We start from the raw sequence: 16,861 nt of genomic DNA, 5'->3' as shown, positions 1-16,861 counted from the left end.
GCTGGTCTGCAAATGCTTATTTTTGTTGTTGATATTCATGATGTAGAATCAGATGCCTCCCTAGGGATTGAAAGGATTTGTGCAGCTTCTCAAAGTTCTCGATTTAAATCCATGAAATAATTTGAACGAGAAAAGTTACTAAAGCTTCTTATTTGTTTATTTGTTCAACAAGATTTCTGAAGAAATGTCATTTTCTGGGGGTGTCTGAGGGGCTCAGTCGTTTAAGTGTCCAGCTCTTGATTTCAGCTCAGGTCATGATCTCAGGGTCCTGGGATCGAGCCATACTTTGGGCCCCAAGTCAGACTCTGCACTCAGCCAGGAGTAGGCTTGAGGATTCTCTCCCTCTGCCCTTCCCCCCTGTTCATGCTCTCTCTCTCTCAAGTAAATAACATCTTTAAAAAAAAAGTATCTTCTGACTTCCATAGAATTTTATTGACTTTTCGCTATAATAATTTATTGGCATACGTTGTTATGTTTCACTACACCATAAACCCTTTAAAGACAGTAACCATTTTATTCACTCAGTATTCTTTCCTAACATATGATACAGTCAGCTTCCCACAGATGACAAACAATGTATTTTGAATAAATTGATGAGTTTGTGCAGATAAAGATACTAACCTCTACTAGAAGATGTAAAAACGGGACACATGTTGTCGGACACCAACATGTTTCAATCCTATGTGTTTTCTGAAAGAAACAAAACAAAATAGTAGAAGCAATGGTGACTTAGCAAACCTTGAATGCACAATTATAAAATTTTGACCATGTATGTCAGTATAAAAGGATGTTGTTAAATAGTAGATGTCATGTTTTTATATCATCCTAATTGATTAAAGGATTACATATTTCATATACTTAATTTGTTATTTGAAAGCCACTGTAGTAAACAAACTACAGTAAACAATTTCCTCAAACAGACCTGGAGTTAGACATTTGCAAAGCATCTGTAATATATGTTAAATAAAATATGCAAAATTACAAAGATCAAATTTACTCACACTTAACAATAACTCATTTATGATTTTAGCATAATCTTGCTAGGGAGTGTAACTATAACAAATTAAGTAAGTTTATACATTCTTCCCAGCTGAAATGAAGAGTAGGACATTTTCTTGTACTTAAGATATTCAAATAAAAAATGAGAAAAAGGTGGGGCCTCTGGGTGGCTCAGTGGGTTAAGCATCCAACTCTTAAAGTCAGCTCAGATTATGATTTCAAGGTCATGATCTCAGAGTCTTGAGCTGAGCCCCCAAGTCGGGCTCTGGCCTCAGTGAGGAGTCTGCTTCTCTCCCTCTCCCTCTCCCCCTCCCCCTACTTACACTGTCTCTCTAAAATAATTAATCTTAAAAAAAAAAAAAAAACCAACAACGAGAAAAGCATCTTTGTTATAGTAAAGGAAATCTGGAAGACCTACAGGGTAATATTTTTTTAAAAGCCATTTCAGCTGTGAGACATCTTTAGGTAGAGAAAATTAAAGTTTTATTATATTACATAGTAATTTGGTAGCAACTTAATCCTCACATAGCACCACTATTTTCATTAAATAAATATAGTCCATGCTGTACCTACCTAAAAAAATTCAAGATGATTTATGTTATTAAACACAATATTCTTATTATGAAGCACTCATTAATCACTTCTTCCACATACAATGAAAACTGCTATCATCATCAATTTTCATTCATATTACCCTGATGTGAATAACTTTGAATAACATTTTTCTAAAAAATATTCAATTGTGTCCCTGAACCACATTCCCTTCATAGCTGATCTGTGCCGAAGGGTTATTGATAATGAATGTTAGACTGCTTTGCTGCTCTATTAACTGGAGTGACCTTCTCTGAGTTACTCAACTTTTGCATTTTAATATTTCTATCTGTACGTGGATATGACATATAGAAGAGGCTTCGATGTTGGCTCTCAACCTTGAGAGTTCCCTGGGTGAAATTTGAAACTCATTGCCATACTCAGAGGACAAGGAGATATGGAAGAAAGAAGCAGACCACTCCACATTGGTAGGTGGCAGTTTTAATAAGTAAAGGAGCTTACTTACAAGGCTGGTCGGGGACACCGCAAGGCAAGTAGATCTGTGCACTCACCTGCCAGCTGCTTAAGAGTTTATACTGAGGCTTTAACAGAGTTCAGTCTTTTATACGGAGAAGATTGTCTCAGTAATATTACTCTCCGGAGGCTGCTTCCTTGCAGTGGCTGCTGATGTGGGAACAGTGGGCAAAACTTACATTCCAAGGACAGAAGAGAGAGTAAAGAGTCTCATCGTCTGAGTCCGGCCCTGAGGTCCAATAGCAGCTCTCCTGATGATCTCCTCCAACAAGGTCATATCCCCTTGTCCTATTCTTTTGTTCTGCAGATGAAGAAATGCGCCTAGGAATGGTCAGTCTAAGGAATATTTCAAACCCACCTGAATTTCTAGGAAAATACTATGTAATCTAAAATGTACAATCATTATGTAAATAAATGACACTGGGTTAATTTTGTCTTTTAAAAGAGAAATGTAGCATTCCTCCCTACTGTGAACTCAAATATACTAGAATGTGTATAAATATGTGTTTCAGGAGTGTCCTTTAATAGTGTATTTTATGTGACTCTTCACGCCACAAGTCATTTCTTTAAAATTGACAACCATCAGATATGCTTTCATTGAAGATATTCACTGTAAATATCTTATTTCCTTCATCCTACAATTTTAGTCAAAATTTCAGTCCAAGAATAAGTAGACATGAGGAGTTAATTAAAGCGAATAGTTGTGGAAGATTCATAATATATATTTACGTTATGTTCTGTGGATAGAAATGAAGCTCTTTACTCATTGCCTTAGCTTTTTGCCCACTTATCCAAACAAACAAACAAACAAACAAGGACTGTTCAATATTTATTGAGGCCGACTAACATGTACTGTGCTAGTTATTGCCATGGATACTAAAAATACGTAAGACATGAGTCCTAGGGGAAACACCACCTGAATAAGGGAAATAAATAAATAAGTATTGTATTCAAATTCTAAAGTGAGACTAACAAGTGATATATGACAGAAAATAAAGAGCTTACTGGATTTGAAGGAGGGATAGATCATAACAAGTAGGAACAATTGGGAAAAGAAGGGTAGACTTAGGAAGCGACACCTGAATAGAAGTTCCAGAACAAGGTCTTCTTGGCGAGGGGTGTTATTGTTTTATTTGGGAAAATGAGCAGGGTCTTCTAAGGAAAGGCATATACTAAGCAAATGTATGGAAATGGAAAAAAAAAAAAAAGATCAGCACCTTCAAGAGATCCAGTTTCCTTATAAGGTGGCGGAGTTACTGGAAAAAAAGAATGGATCAGGGCATTCCCCTCAACTATTTTTCCCGGCTACTGCTTCTCTTTACCATATATTTTAATATTTATAATAAATTAACAGCCTTCTGAAGAGAAAAAGAATCATTCTTGACTAGGAGCCAGAATCTTGAGGCTCCCCTCTGCCCAGTTAAATAAAACTGAATGTTTTGATTTGATGAATCATATTTACTGGAAAACCACCTAACTCTGCTGCAAGCTTTTCTCTTTGAGCCTCATAAAGTAAATGCAGGAGCTTTGGGGTCAGACAGTCCTTGGTTTAAATCAAGACTCAGGGAAAGCTGTGTGATTTCGGCTGATAATGACATGAGCAACTATGACTTTCCCATGCGTCTTTTCACCGGCCACCCTCAAAACCAGATCCGCTGAAACTTTAATGCGTACAGTACCACCTGGGGTTCCTGTTAACCTGGGGATTTCGATTCAGTAGGCCTGGGGTGGGGCCTGAGATTCTGCATTTCTAATGAGCTCACAGGTGATGTTGCAGCGACCGCTACTCTGTGGACCACTTTTGAATACAAAGGTTAAAAAAGAGAGGTTTCCAGCCAGCAGTATCATTATCACTTGGGAACCTGATAGAGGTGAAATGCAAATTCTTCTCTCCCCACCCCATCCACACCCAACACCCGCACGCACCAGATCCTGTGAGGCCAACAGCCAGTGGTGTTGTTTTTAAAGATTTTATTTATCTAATTGACCGGGAGAAAAAGACGGTGAGAGAGCACAAGCAGGGGGAGCAGGAGAGGGAGAAGCAGGCTCCCCACCCAGGAGGGATCCTGACGCGGCGCTCCATCCCAGGACTCCAGGATCATGACCTGAGTTCACCGAGGCAGACGCTTAACTGACTGAACCACCCAGGCTCCCCCCCACCCAAACACCCAGCGTTCTAACACGCCCTCCACGTGAGGTCACTGGCTTCCAAACCTGACTGCCCACTTGAATCACCTGGGGGCGGGGTGGGTTAACTACTACCGGGCATCAGGCTTTCTCAAAGCCCTACCAGATGACTCCAATATGCAATAAAATTTAGAAGCCCATAAAGTCGACAACTGAACCTTGATGGGCCTTATTTTCCGTCCGGGTAAACGTGGATAAAATCCACAACAGCCCCTGCCTTTGCTTCCAAATGTTGGCGTCTGCACCCAGCCTCAGACGGCCGCAATCCCAGTTCGCTCTCCGGGAGCCCAGACTCCCCTCCCCGCGTCCCGCAGCCTCCGCCCGAGAACCAGAGGCCGGATCGCAGGTCCGCCAGAGCGTCGGCCGCGGCGAGACTCGATCCGGCCCCGCCCGCACCTACGTGGCTCCAGGACCCAGCCCCGGGGGGCTCCCGGCACGGCGCGGGAGCGGGACGCGCATGCGCTCGCTGCCCGCCCGGCCCCGGCTCTGAGTAACGGACTCGAGCTCCCCCCACCGGAAGTGGGCGGCCGCGCGGCGGGAGGAGCCGGCGGTACGGTGGCGGCTGCGGGCTGTGGTCGCGGGGGTCCGAGGGGCTCGCGCTTCCCCCTCCGCGCCATGGCAAAGGCCGCGGACGTGGTGCGGCTGCTCCTGGGCTCCACGGCGCTGTGCTTCTCGCTGCTCGGCGCCCGGACGGCCTCGGCGTCCAAGGCGGTGACGGCCCACTTGGCCGCGAAGTGGCCCGAGACGCCGCTGCTGCTGGAGGCCAGGTGGGTGCGGGCCGGCCGCTCTCTGCCGAGCCCAGCGCGGAGGGAGGGTCGGCGGGGCTGCGGGCTCGCGGGTCCCTGCCGGCGCCTCGGACCCCGTCTCGCCGGCGGCCGGCCCTCCAGCTCCTTGCACCGCGGCTGCAGGCGCCGTCGTGCTGGGCGTCGGGGCATCACCTCATCCCCTGCGACCCCGTGCGCCGCACTCCCTGCCAATTCCTCCCCCCCCCCCCCGCGCCGTTCCTACTTTGCCTCGCCCACGGTTTTCCAAACTTCGGGGCCTTTGTTTAACTAGTTTGGATTTCATTAGCGTTTACGAAAAGGATAGGAAGAGCGGGAGCTGGAGTGTGGCGTTTAATGCAGGCAACTTCCTTGGACGCAGCGGTTCTTCTTAGGAGCCGGTACTGGGAGCACCGAGTTTCACAGCGACTCCACCGATCGGCTCCTGGGCTTCCTGCGCAGAAGGCAGCTTCCCACAACTCAGTTCTTCCCCGAGTGTCCTCCGCTGAAATTAGTTCCATAGCACGTTGCAGAAAAAAAACTTAGAGCTATTGAATTTTGCTCTTAGTATTCTAGAAGTTAAAATTTGAAAGTTCCTTTCTTTAGTTAGCATGAACTTTTTAACACCAGTTTTTGACAGTTCGCCAAAGAAACAGCTTATGGTCCTAAGAAGAGCCCATCGCCTGACACTACACTGCATATTTAAGATCCTAAAACAGTTTAATTGAGATATAATTAACTGTACATATTAGTTTCAGGTGTAGTAATATTCAGTATATGTATATATTGTGAAATCATAGCCGTAAGTCTGGTTAACATCCATCACCTAATATAGGTACAAGTTTGGTTTATTTTTCTCATGTTGAGAACTTTTAACATCTCTTAATAACTTTCAAATATGCAGACCAGTACAATTAACTGTAGTCACTATCCTATGCCTTATGTACCCATGACTTATTTTATAACTTAGTTTGTACTGGTTAAGCTTAAAAATAAGTTATTTTACCAGCAAAAATGGACTTTTTTAGGAATAATACAGAACTGCAATTAGGAACTATCAAATTATGGCAAAACCACAGGCAAGTCTAACAAAGGAGAGGAACGCTATTTTTTGGAGACTGAGAAAGTTTGGAGGGATAGTTTGGAACAAGAGCCTTTGGAGAAAAGCCAGAGCGGATATGATGACAGTTTCTCTCTGGTTGAGTTGCAGGACTAATCAATTTCTTGTAGGAGATGCAAAATTCATCTTTCTCTATTGGGGCCTGTAATTGATGATTCCTGTTGAAAATTTTCTGTTAGGAGTCTGCAATTGACAGTTCTTACTGTAATTGACGTGGAGTGGTACAGCAGCCCCTTCTCCATCCCTAATCCACTTTAATGAAGTTTCTGTTTAATAATTTTTACATTTCACCCTTTTGATCAACATCTTTCCTTGAAAGCATCACTGACCAAAAGTCAGGTTTCATATTTAGTGGTGCTGTCGCTCAGTGCCAGAAAGGATCTTTCCCACTTATCTTGGCCAACATTGATGGAAAGTACATAGGTTTGGGAACCGCTTAAAAGCCGCATTTGAGTAACAGGAAGGGAAGTGCTTCAGGAGATTTCCTTCCTAACCATCTAAAGTCTGTATGAATTCAAGACTGTTAAGTATTAGAAATCCTCTCCTTATTGGGTACATCATTTTTATAAAAGTTTGATAGGCGACTAAATACAAAAATAATTACATAAAAACAGAAGAAGTAATATAGTTTCCAAATTGTATGATGGTTCTAAATGGGGCCCCTAGGTCAGAAAGTATCCAGCTGAAGATATATACTGGCACATAATCCGACTTAAGGGAGAAAAGTTCTCCCTATGGAGGCAAACCTGGAGTCCTGTATGCCTCCTGGAAGTCCCTATTTAAAGTAGCCATGAAGACAAAATAATATGGTAAGAGCACACTGGAAGAATTAACCACGTGTCTTTGAGAGATTAAGTGCAGGTATAAACATGAAGCAATAACTAATGAAATTTTTGCAAAAATAGCAAAACTTCAAAAATAGTACTGTTATCTTGAAAGAACCATTTGAAAACAGATGTTATCCAGTCATACAGCCTGTGAGGTTGCAAATTCAGAAACCATGAATTTGAATAAGAATTCAGAATCCGATAATAGTGCAGATGAAAAACATTCGTAAATTCTGAATTTTCTAACCCTTCAGAGAAAGCAAGTGAAATTTAATTTGTAATGGGATCATGACGAGCCTGTTGCTGAAAGGCCATACTCAAGAGGTTTCTCCCTTTCACAAGGGTTTGGAAAATGCGCACAAGATTATTTCCTTTCTAAGAAAGAGATAGTAGAAGCAAACAGTGCAGAAAAGTTATACAGGCCTGGTCCAGACAAGCTGAGAAAACTGTATCGTGAGATGTGGTTTGCTTTCATTTGAGGAAATCTTTGCTTGGAGGTCCCCAGATGGTGTAGAGGTCCATTCAGGGTTTAATGATTTCTCTAGATGTGTCCCATGAATCCAAGAGCCTATTCCTTGGAGTCTGGTGCCACAGGGATTAGCAGTTCCCGATAAGAGCCTTTCCAGCAAGATTGAGTAGTCTTTCTGGAGGTGCCTTTTTCTAGAGATGAAATCTCCAGTTTGCAAGATGTGATGCTTAAGGTCATCATCTCGCAATGAAAAAGATCACTCTGCCTAATGTGGTTTTTCATAGAAGTAATTAGGCTTTTTCATGATTGAAGTATATCCCCTTTTATCTACTGTGGGCCAAAGGAGCTGTAGGAGCCAAGTGCATTGGACCTCCGTGACCATCTCAAAGGAGGAGAGTTTGAGTTTCAAAGGGGTGGATTTAGAAGAACCAGTGGCAGTGCTCTTGGCGAAGGTATTTGGAGGATCTCAGCATATTTTGCCAATTGAGTCTTAATAGTGTTGTTAATATGCTCAACTCATGGAGAATCGAGGATGATCTACACTATGACATTGATAAAACTGGGCAAACAGCACAGACATCAAAGCACCTGCTCCTTAAAGTGGGCTCCCAATCACTGAAGTTTGAGAGGGTTCCCCCAGGTTCAGATCACTGTTCCCCAGGTACAGATCACTTTTCTAACAGAATTTTTAGCCATGATAAAAACAGCAGCCTCTCTGCAAGGGAAAGTTTCAGTCCACTGAGAAAACATATGGACCGTTACTGAAACTTCTGTCCATGCGATGGGAAAACACTATGAAATCCATCTACAGGTGGGGCAAGTGAGGTAGCCCTTCTTGCAACCTCATTAATATGTCCCCACCAGTATTGGTTCATGAATACTGTCTTGTGTTAGTAGACCACAGTGGTTTAAGGCATGTATAGTGGTAAGTAGTAGGAACTTGGAAGATTTCTGGTAGGGCCAGATTGTTATTTGGTCCAAACCAGAGTTCTCTCTTTTTATTGAACCAACAATTATTAGATTTCCAATATTGTTTTCCCCTCTTGGGCAATTGTTAGGTATCTCCTCTTTTTTTTTTTTAAGATTATTTATTGGATAGAGCGGGAGAATGTGCGCGTGCTCACATGCAGAGGGGAGAGGCAGACTCCCTGCTTGGCGGGGAGCCCAGTGGGGGGGGGTTGATCCCAGGACTCCAAGATCATGACTTTTTTAGTAAATCTTCTAGAAATTGAGCCATAAGAGAGAAATTTGGAATCCAGTTTCAACAGTAGTCAGCCAGTTGAAAAAAACCTTATAATTGGCCTCAATTTTAGGTTTTTGGAAAGTTCAGAATGCAATGAAATCTCCCTAGATCTAGATGTAGTCCTTGTTTTGAGGGCAGGTGCCCCAAGTATCAAACCTGAGTTTGAGCAAACAAATTTGTCTTTGGAGTGTTTATTTCCCTTTAAAGCCAAAAGTTTTAACAGATGAATGCTGTCTTCCTATGAAGAGGTTTGAGAAGGAGAACGGAGAAGCAGATCATCTAGGTATTTTAACCAATTAGAGCCTGTAAAAAAAAAAAAAAACTTAACATCCAAATCAGCTTCTAAGGTTTGTGAAAAGAAGGACTCTGTGAAACTGGGGGGGCATTACTGTCCAGGTGTCTTTCCATTCTTACTAAGTGAAAGCAAAAAGATACTAGTTGATCTTTATCAACCGGAATACTAAAGAATGCATTGTGTAGATGAGTTACAGTGAAAAATTTGCTGCCAGTGGGAGTGGATGTCCATGTATGGGTTAGGAACAGCAGGGTCCTGAGGGATAACAATGTCATTTGTTGTTCAGAGGTCCTGCACAAACCTCCATCCTTAGCCATTGGATTTCCTCATTGGTAAAATAGGCATATTATAGGGATAATAAGGCCTTGAGCTTTGTAATCTTCTGTCATGGTGCTTGATGCCTTGAAAGGCTTCTTTACTTCTAGGATATTCATTAATTCTCAGGAGAGGTTTTGAGGAATCTGAGTCTTGATGGGAGGCACACTATGAATTCTGCCAATACTAGTTGAAGATCTTGTCCATCAGGGATGGACCCAATAGGGCAAATGATCAGTGTCCTCGGACTCAGCAGTAGTGTTGTCAGAGTCAGAGCAAATAAAAGATGTCAAAGGTTCATTTAATTTACCTGGTTGCCTATTTTGATTACTGAGTTCAGATTCTAGAATTATTTCCCCTTTTGGGAGAAAGGAATTCTGGTGTATTTTTCTAAGAACTCTCAGCCCAGTGAATGAAGAATGAGGAACGAAGGAGAAAGGTATGGGTATCAGAGTGCTTAGACAAAAGGGAGTAGGTTCAGAGATAGGAACCCATTGAGGTTTATTGGAGACCCCCCACTTTACTGCTCCAGGGCAGGGACTGCTTCATAGCCGGTGGGGGGGCGCTGAGCACCAAGAGTGTAGCTCTGGTATCAATGAAGACAGAGATGCCTTCCCAGTCTGAAGGGTGGTTTCTCTGAGTTGATTAAGGAGGAGGACTGGGAGGAGCCTCTGTAGCTCCTTAGAGCCCTGTTCTTGGGAATTAGGAGGATCCTGGAGATACCGGCGAGGGGGCTGAAGGTACCAGGAGCTCCTAAGCCAAAAACAACTTTTTCCCCAACATCCTGGCTTTTTGCAAATACTAAAAATTAGTATGTTTTTTGTTTTGTTCAGGAGCTTTCATTTGCCAGAGATGAAAATGAAGAATTTTAAGAATTTTATTTTGGGGGCGGGGTGACACATCTAGGATGACTATATCTAGAATAAACATAGTTTCCCATTCAACCCTGTTCCTTTTAACTAAACGAGAATGCACTATAAACACAGAATTAAATGCTACCTACATGGATTCAGCATTTAAAGGAACATCAGAATTTAAGGACAATTTGGAGGTGATTGTAATAGTCATGAATGGGTTTGCCAGGCTTTTGTGTGCCATCCTAAATCATCCTAAATCAACAGTGATTTTGCTCAATCAAAGGCTTGGGAAAAGCTACTATACTTGCTCAGTGGAGATTTCCAGCAAGTGTTTTGCATCTTGCCAAAAGTTAGGTGTCTGTTTCTCTAAACCCCTTTCAGGATCTTCTCCATGGAGTAGTTTTATCCAGTGTTGGGCCCGAACTTCACCAACAAGCATGTGGACGAATTGATACAAATCTGAGAAACCAGGTTGCTAAGTTTGAACAACTATGCTCAATTCTTCAGCAAACCTATCGAGGTCCTCATTCACTTTGGGGGGAAAAATAATTTCAGCTAGAGAATTAGAGGAGGGAAACTGAGGGTATAGAGGAGGGGCAGGCAGTATGGAAAGGAAGGAGGATGATGGCGTGGGAGGCAGAGTTTGAGCACAAGGTGGCGGCCGCATCTTGAGACAAGACGGCAGGGAGAAAAGCGAGACCTCAGAAACGATTGTGTCTTTGTAATTGTTTGCCTCAGCTAATCTAGAAATTGTATTTTTCTGAGAGGCAATTTTAGATTTCTGATAACCTTTGGAAGCTTCAAAACACCAATCCAAATAGGCATCCACACAGCTTTGACAATTTCAGAGCCATGGTGGCCCAGTTCAACCTTCAGAAAAGTGTTAGGGGAGATCAGATAATGGCCATTGCAGTTCTAAATTACTTTTGGTTAAGTCGCTGCATTTATTTAGAAATGTGGATGAAGAGGAATCATAGTTTTGTTTTTGTTTTTTTTTTAAACATATTATTTGTTTCAGAGGTACAGGTCTGTGATTGATCAGTCTTACGCAATTCACAGCACTCACCATAGCACACACCCTCCCCAGTGTCCATCACCCCACCACCCCATCCTTCCCACCCCGTTTCCCTCCAGCAACCCTCAGTTTATTTCCTGAGATTAAGAGTGTCTTATGGTTTATCTCCTTCTCTGGTTTCGTCTTGTTTCATTTTTCCCTCCCTTCCCCTATGATCCTCTGTCTTATTTCTCAAATTCCTCATATCAGTGAGATCATATGATAATTGTCTTTCTCTCATTATTTCACTTAGTGTAATACCCTATAGTTCCATCCACGTTATTGCAAATGGCAAGATTTCATTTTTTAATGGCTGCATAATCATGTGTGTGTGTGTGTGTGTGCGCACACCACATCTTCCTTATCCGTTCATCTATTTATGGACATCTAGGTTCTTTCCATAGTTTGGCTATTGTAGACATTGCTGCTATAAACATTGGGGTGCACATGCCCGTTTGGATCATTACATTTGTATCTTTGAGGTAAATACCCAGTAGTGCAATTGCTGGGTTGTAGGGTAACTCTATTTTCAACTTTTTGAGAAAAGTCTATAGTGTTTTCCAGAGTAGCTGCCCCAGCTTGCATTCCCACCAGCAATGTAGGAGGGTTCCCCTTTCTCTGCATCCTGTCATTTCCTGACTGGTTACCTTTAGCCATTTTGATTGGTGTGAAGTGGTATCTCATTGTGGTTTTGATTTGTATTTCCTTGATGCCGAGTGATTTTGAGTACTTTTTCATGTGTCCATTGACCATTTTGGATGTCTTCTTTGTAGAAATGTCTGTTCATGTCTTCTGTCCACTTCTTGATTGGATTATTTGTTCTTTGGGTGTTGAGTTTGTGAAGTTCTTTATAGATTTTGGATACTAGCCCTTTTTCTGCTATGTCATTTGCAAATATCTTCTCCCATTCTTTGGGCTGACTCTTAGTTTTGTTGACTGTTTCCTTTGCTGTGCAAAAGCTTTTGATCTTGATGAAGTCCCAGTGGTTCATTTTGCCCTTGCTTCCCTTGCCTTTGGTGATGTTTTTAGGAAGAAGTTGCTGTGGCGAAGGTCGAAGAGTTGCTTCCTGTGGTCTCCTCAATGATTTTGATGGATCCGTGTCTCACATTGAGGTCTTTCATCTATTTTGAATTTATTTTTGTATATGGTAAAAAGAAATGGTCCAGTTTCATTCTTCTGCATGTAGCTGTCCAGTTTTCCCAAGACCATTTGTTAGAGATTTTTTTTCCATTGGACCTCCTTTCCTGCTTTGTCAAAGATCAGTTGACCATAGAGTTGAGGGTCCATCTCTGGGCTCTCTGTTCTGTTCCATTGATCTGTGTTTCTGTTTTTGTGCCAGTACCATACTGTCTTGTTGATTACAGCTTTGTAATAGAGCTGCAAGTCCAGAATTGTGATGCCACCAGCTCTGGTTTTCTTTTTCAACAGTCCTCTGACTATTTGGGGTCTTTTCTGGTTCCATATGGATTTTGGAATTATTTGTTCCATTTCTTTGAAAAAAGTTGCTGGTATTTTGTTAGGGATTGCATTAAATGTGTAGATTGCTTTAGGTAATATAGACATTACTTGTTTTTCCAATCCACGAACATGGAAAGTTTTTCCATTTCTTTGTGTCTACCTCCATTTCTTTCATGAGTATTCTATAGTTTTCTGAGTACAGATTCTTTGCCTCTTTGGTCAGACATATTCCTAGGTATCTTGTGATTTTGGGTGCAGTTATAAATGGGATAGACTCCTTAATTTCTATTTCCTCTGTCTTGTTGTTGGTGTAGAGAAATGCAACTGATTTCTGTGCATTGATTTTATGTCCTGACACTTTACTGAATTCCTGTTTGAGTTCTAGCAGTTTTGGGGTGGAGCCTTTTGGGTTTTCCACATAAAGTATCATATCAACTGCAAAGAGTGAGAGTTTGACTTCTTTTTTGCCAATTTGGATGCCTTTTATTTCTTTTTGCTGTCTGATTGCTGAGGCTAGGACTTCTATTACTGTATTGAATAGCAGTGGTGATAGTGGTCATCCCTGCCGTGTTCCTGACCTTAGGAGAAAAACTCTGTTTTTCTGCATTGAGAATGGTATTTGCTCTGGGTTTTTCATAGATGGCTTTAATGTTATTGAGGTATGTACCCTCTATGCCTACACTGTGTAGAATTTTGATCAAGAAAGGATGCTGTACTTTGTCAAATGCTTTTTCAGCATCTATTGAGAGTATCATATGGTTCTTGTTCTTTCTCTTTCTCTTGTTAAAGTATTGTATCACATTGATTGCTTTGCAGATGTTGAACCAACTTTGCAGCCCAAGAATAAATCCCACTTGGTTGTGGTGAATAATCCCTTTAATGGACTGCTGGATCCTATTGGCTAGTATTTTGGTGAGAATTTTTGCATCTGTGTTCTTCAGGGTTATTGGTCTGTAATTCTCCTTTTTGATGGGGTCTTTGTCTGGTTTGGGGATCAAGGTAATGCTGGCCTCATAAAGTGAGTTTAGTTTTCCTTCCATTTCTATTTTTTGGAACAGTTTCAGGAGAATAGGTATTAGTTCTTTTTTAAATGTTTGGCAGAATTCCCCCTGGGAAGCTGTCTGGCCCTGGGCTCTTGTTTTTTGGGAGATTTTTGAGGACTGCTTCAATGTCCTAACTGGTTATGGGTCTGTTCAGGTCTTCTATTGCTTCCTGGTTCAGTTGTGGTACTTTATACGTCTCTAGGAATGCATCCATTTCTTCCAAATTGTCTAATTTGCTGGCATATAGTTGCTCTTAATATATTCTTATAATTGTATTTCTTTGGTGTTGACTGTTACCTCTCCTCTTTCTTTCATGGTTTTATTAACTTGGGTCCTTTCTCTTTTTGATAAGTCTGTCCAGGGGTTTATCAATCTTATTAAGTCTTTCAAAGAACCAGTTTCCTAGTTCCGTTGATCTGTTCTACTGTTCTTTTGGTTTCTCTTTCATTGCTTTCTTCTCTGATCTTTATTATCTCTCTTCTCCCACTGGAGTGGAGAGAAGTCTTTATTTGCTGTTCTTTCTCCAGCTCCTTTAGGAGTATGGTTAGCTATGTATTTGAGACCTTTGTTGTTTCTTGAGAAAGGCTTGTCTTGCTATATACTTTTCTCTCAGGAACACCTTTGCTGCATCCCATAGATTTTGAACAGTTTTGTTTTAATTTTCATTTGTTTCCATGAGTTTTTTCAATTCTTCTTTAATTTCCTGGTTGACCCATTCATTCTTTAGTAGGGTGCTGTTTAACATCCATGTATTTGAGTTCTTTCCAACTTTCCTTTTGTGGTTGAGTTCTAGCTTCAAAGCACTGTGGTCTGAAAATACGCAGGGAATTTTCCCAATGATCCCAATGATCCCAATCTTTTGGTACCAGCTGAGACCTGATTTGTGGTTTGGGATGTGATCTATTCTGGAGAACGTTCCACGTGCACTAGAGGAGATTGTGTATTTTGTTGCTTTGGGATGGAATGTTCTGAATATATCTGTGATGTCCATCTGGTCCAGTGTGTCATTTAAGGCCTTTATTTCCTTGATCTTTTGCTTAGATGATCTGTTCATTTCAGTGAGGGGGGGTGTTAAAGTCCCCTACTATTGTTGTATTACTGTCCGTGTGTTTCTTTGCTTTTGTTATTAATTGGCTTATATAATTGGTTCCTCCTATGTTAGAGACATAGATATTTAAAATTGTTAGCTCTTCTTGTGGGACAGACACTTTAAGTATGATATAGTGTCTTCCTCGTCACTTATTATAGTCTTTGGCTTAAAATCTAATTTATCTGATACAAGGATTGCCAACCTAGTTTTCTTCTGATGTCCATTAGCATGGTAAATTGTTTTCCACCCCCTCACTTTAAATCTGGAGGTGTCTTTGGGTCTAAAATGAGTTTCTTATAGACAGCATATCAATGGGTCTTGTTTTTTAATTCATTCTGATACACTGTGTCTTTTGATTGGGGCATTTAGTCCATTTACATTCAGGGTAACTATTGAAAGATACGAATTTAGTGGTATTGTATTGCCTGTAAGGTGACTGTTACTGCATATTGTCTCTAATCCTTTCTGATCTGTTACTTTTTAGGCTGTCTCTTTGCTTAGAGGATCCCTTTTAATATTTCCTCGAGGGCTGGTTTGGTGTTGCCAAATTCTTTTAGTTTTTATTTGTCCTGGAAGCTTTTTATCTTTCCTTCTATTTACAACAACAGCCTATCTGGATATAGTGTTCTTAGCTACATATTTTCCTTGCTTAGTGTTCTGAATATATCATGCCAGTCCCCTCTGACCTCCTAGGTCTCTGTGTATTAGGACTGTTGCCATTCTAATATTTCTACCATTGTATGTTACAGATCTCTTGTCCTGAGCTACTTTCAGGATTTTCTCTTTGTCACTGAGACTTTAAGTTTTAGTATTAGATGACGGAGTGTGGACCTGTTTTAACTGATTTTGAGGGGATTTCTCTGTGCTTCCTGGATTTTGATGCTTGTTCCCTTCACCAAATTAGGGGTTCTCTGCTACCGATATACCTTCTGTCCCCCTATTTTTATTCTGGGATTCCAATTGTTCTAATATTGTTTTGCCTTATGGTATCACTTATCTCTCGAATTCTCCCCTTGTGATCCAGTAGTTGTTTATCTCTCTTTTTCTCAGCTTCTTTATTCTCCATCATTTGGTCTTCTATATCACTAATTCTCTTTTGTGCCTCATTTATCCTAGCAGTTAGAGCGTCCATTTTTTTATCGCACCTTATTAATAACCTATTTGATTTTTTACTTGGTTAGAGTTTTTATTTCACCAGAAAGGGATTCTTTGGTATCTTCTATGCATTTTTCAAGCCCAACTAGTATCTTTATAATCATCATTCTGAACTCTAGTTCTGGCATCTTACTAAGGCCCATAATGATTAGGTCCCTGGCATTCGTTACTGCCTCTTGTTCTTTTTTCAGGCGGGGGGCACAGGGAGGCTGAGTTTTTCTGCTTATCATTTTGTCCAGAGAAGAATAGATGAATGAGAGAACAAAATGCTAGAAGGGTAGCAACAACCCCAGAAAAATATACACTAAACAAATCAGAAGAGACCCAAAACTGGGGGGAAAAGAAAGGAAAAAAAAAAATATGATCAGAGGATGCCTACATGACTTAGTTGGTTGAGCTGCTGCCTTCGGCTCGGTTCATGATCCCGGAGTCCAGGGATCAAGTCCTCCGTCAGGCTCCTTGCTCAGGGGGAGCCTGCTTCTCTCTGCCTCTGCCTGCCACTCTGCCTGCTTGTGTGTGTGTGCGCTCTCCCTGACAAATAAATAAATAAATAAATAAAATCTTAAAAAAAAAAAAAAAAGAATATGATCAGGCTGGTGAATAGAACAGAGCCACACACTAGATTTTGGCTATATTTTGGTCAGTTAGGAGAAACTTCGTCCCAAAATTTTAAAGAAAGAAAAACATATATAGTCACAGAAATAAGAGTAAATGCAATGAAGGGATGGAATATGACTGTAAAAATGAAAATTTAAAAAGTTTTAAAAAGGAATTGATAGGATGTTAAGATTGGAAAGAAGAAAAATTTTTTAAAAAATAGAAAAAGAAAAAAACTAAAGAAAATTTTAAAAATTTACTTTGAAAGACTAAAGAATCACAGGGAAAAAAGCCATGAATTCTATGTGCAGTATTCCCTTAGTATT

The 16,861-nt window shown here is 41.0% G+C and overlaps 1 protein-coding gene across 1 annotated transcript in view; it reads left to right on the top strand.

Moving 5' to 3' along the window:
• Positions 1–4,757: 4,757 nt before the first annotated feature.
• Positions 4,758–16,861, top strand: part of UGGT2 (UDP-glucose glycoprotein glucosyltransferase 2) — a 184,854-nt gene continuing 172,750 nt past the window's right edge. The window contains exon 1 of the mRNA XM_082700684.1: positions 4,758–5,018. Coding sequence (XP_082556810.1) covers positions 4,867–5,018 — 152 coding nt within the window. The 5' untranslated portion in view covers positions 4,758–4,866. The remainder of the gene's footprint in view (positions 5,019–16,861) is intronic.

The sequence above is a fragment of the Mustela nivalis genome (assembly GCF_964662115.1).
Source record: "Mustela nivalis genome assembly, chromosome: 15".
NCBI classification, from domain to species: domain Eukaryota; kingdom Metazoa; phylum Chordata; class Mammalia; order Carnivora; family Mustelidae; genus Mustela; species Mustela nivalis.
Note: the sequence above shows the minus strand (reverse complement) of the source record. Positions and strands in the feature narration are given on the sequence as shown.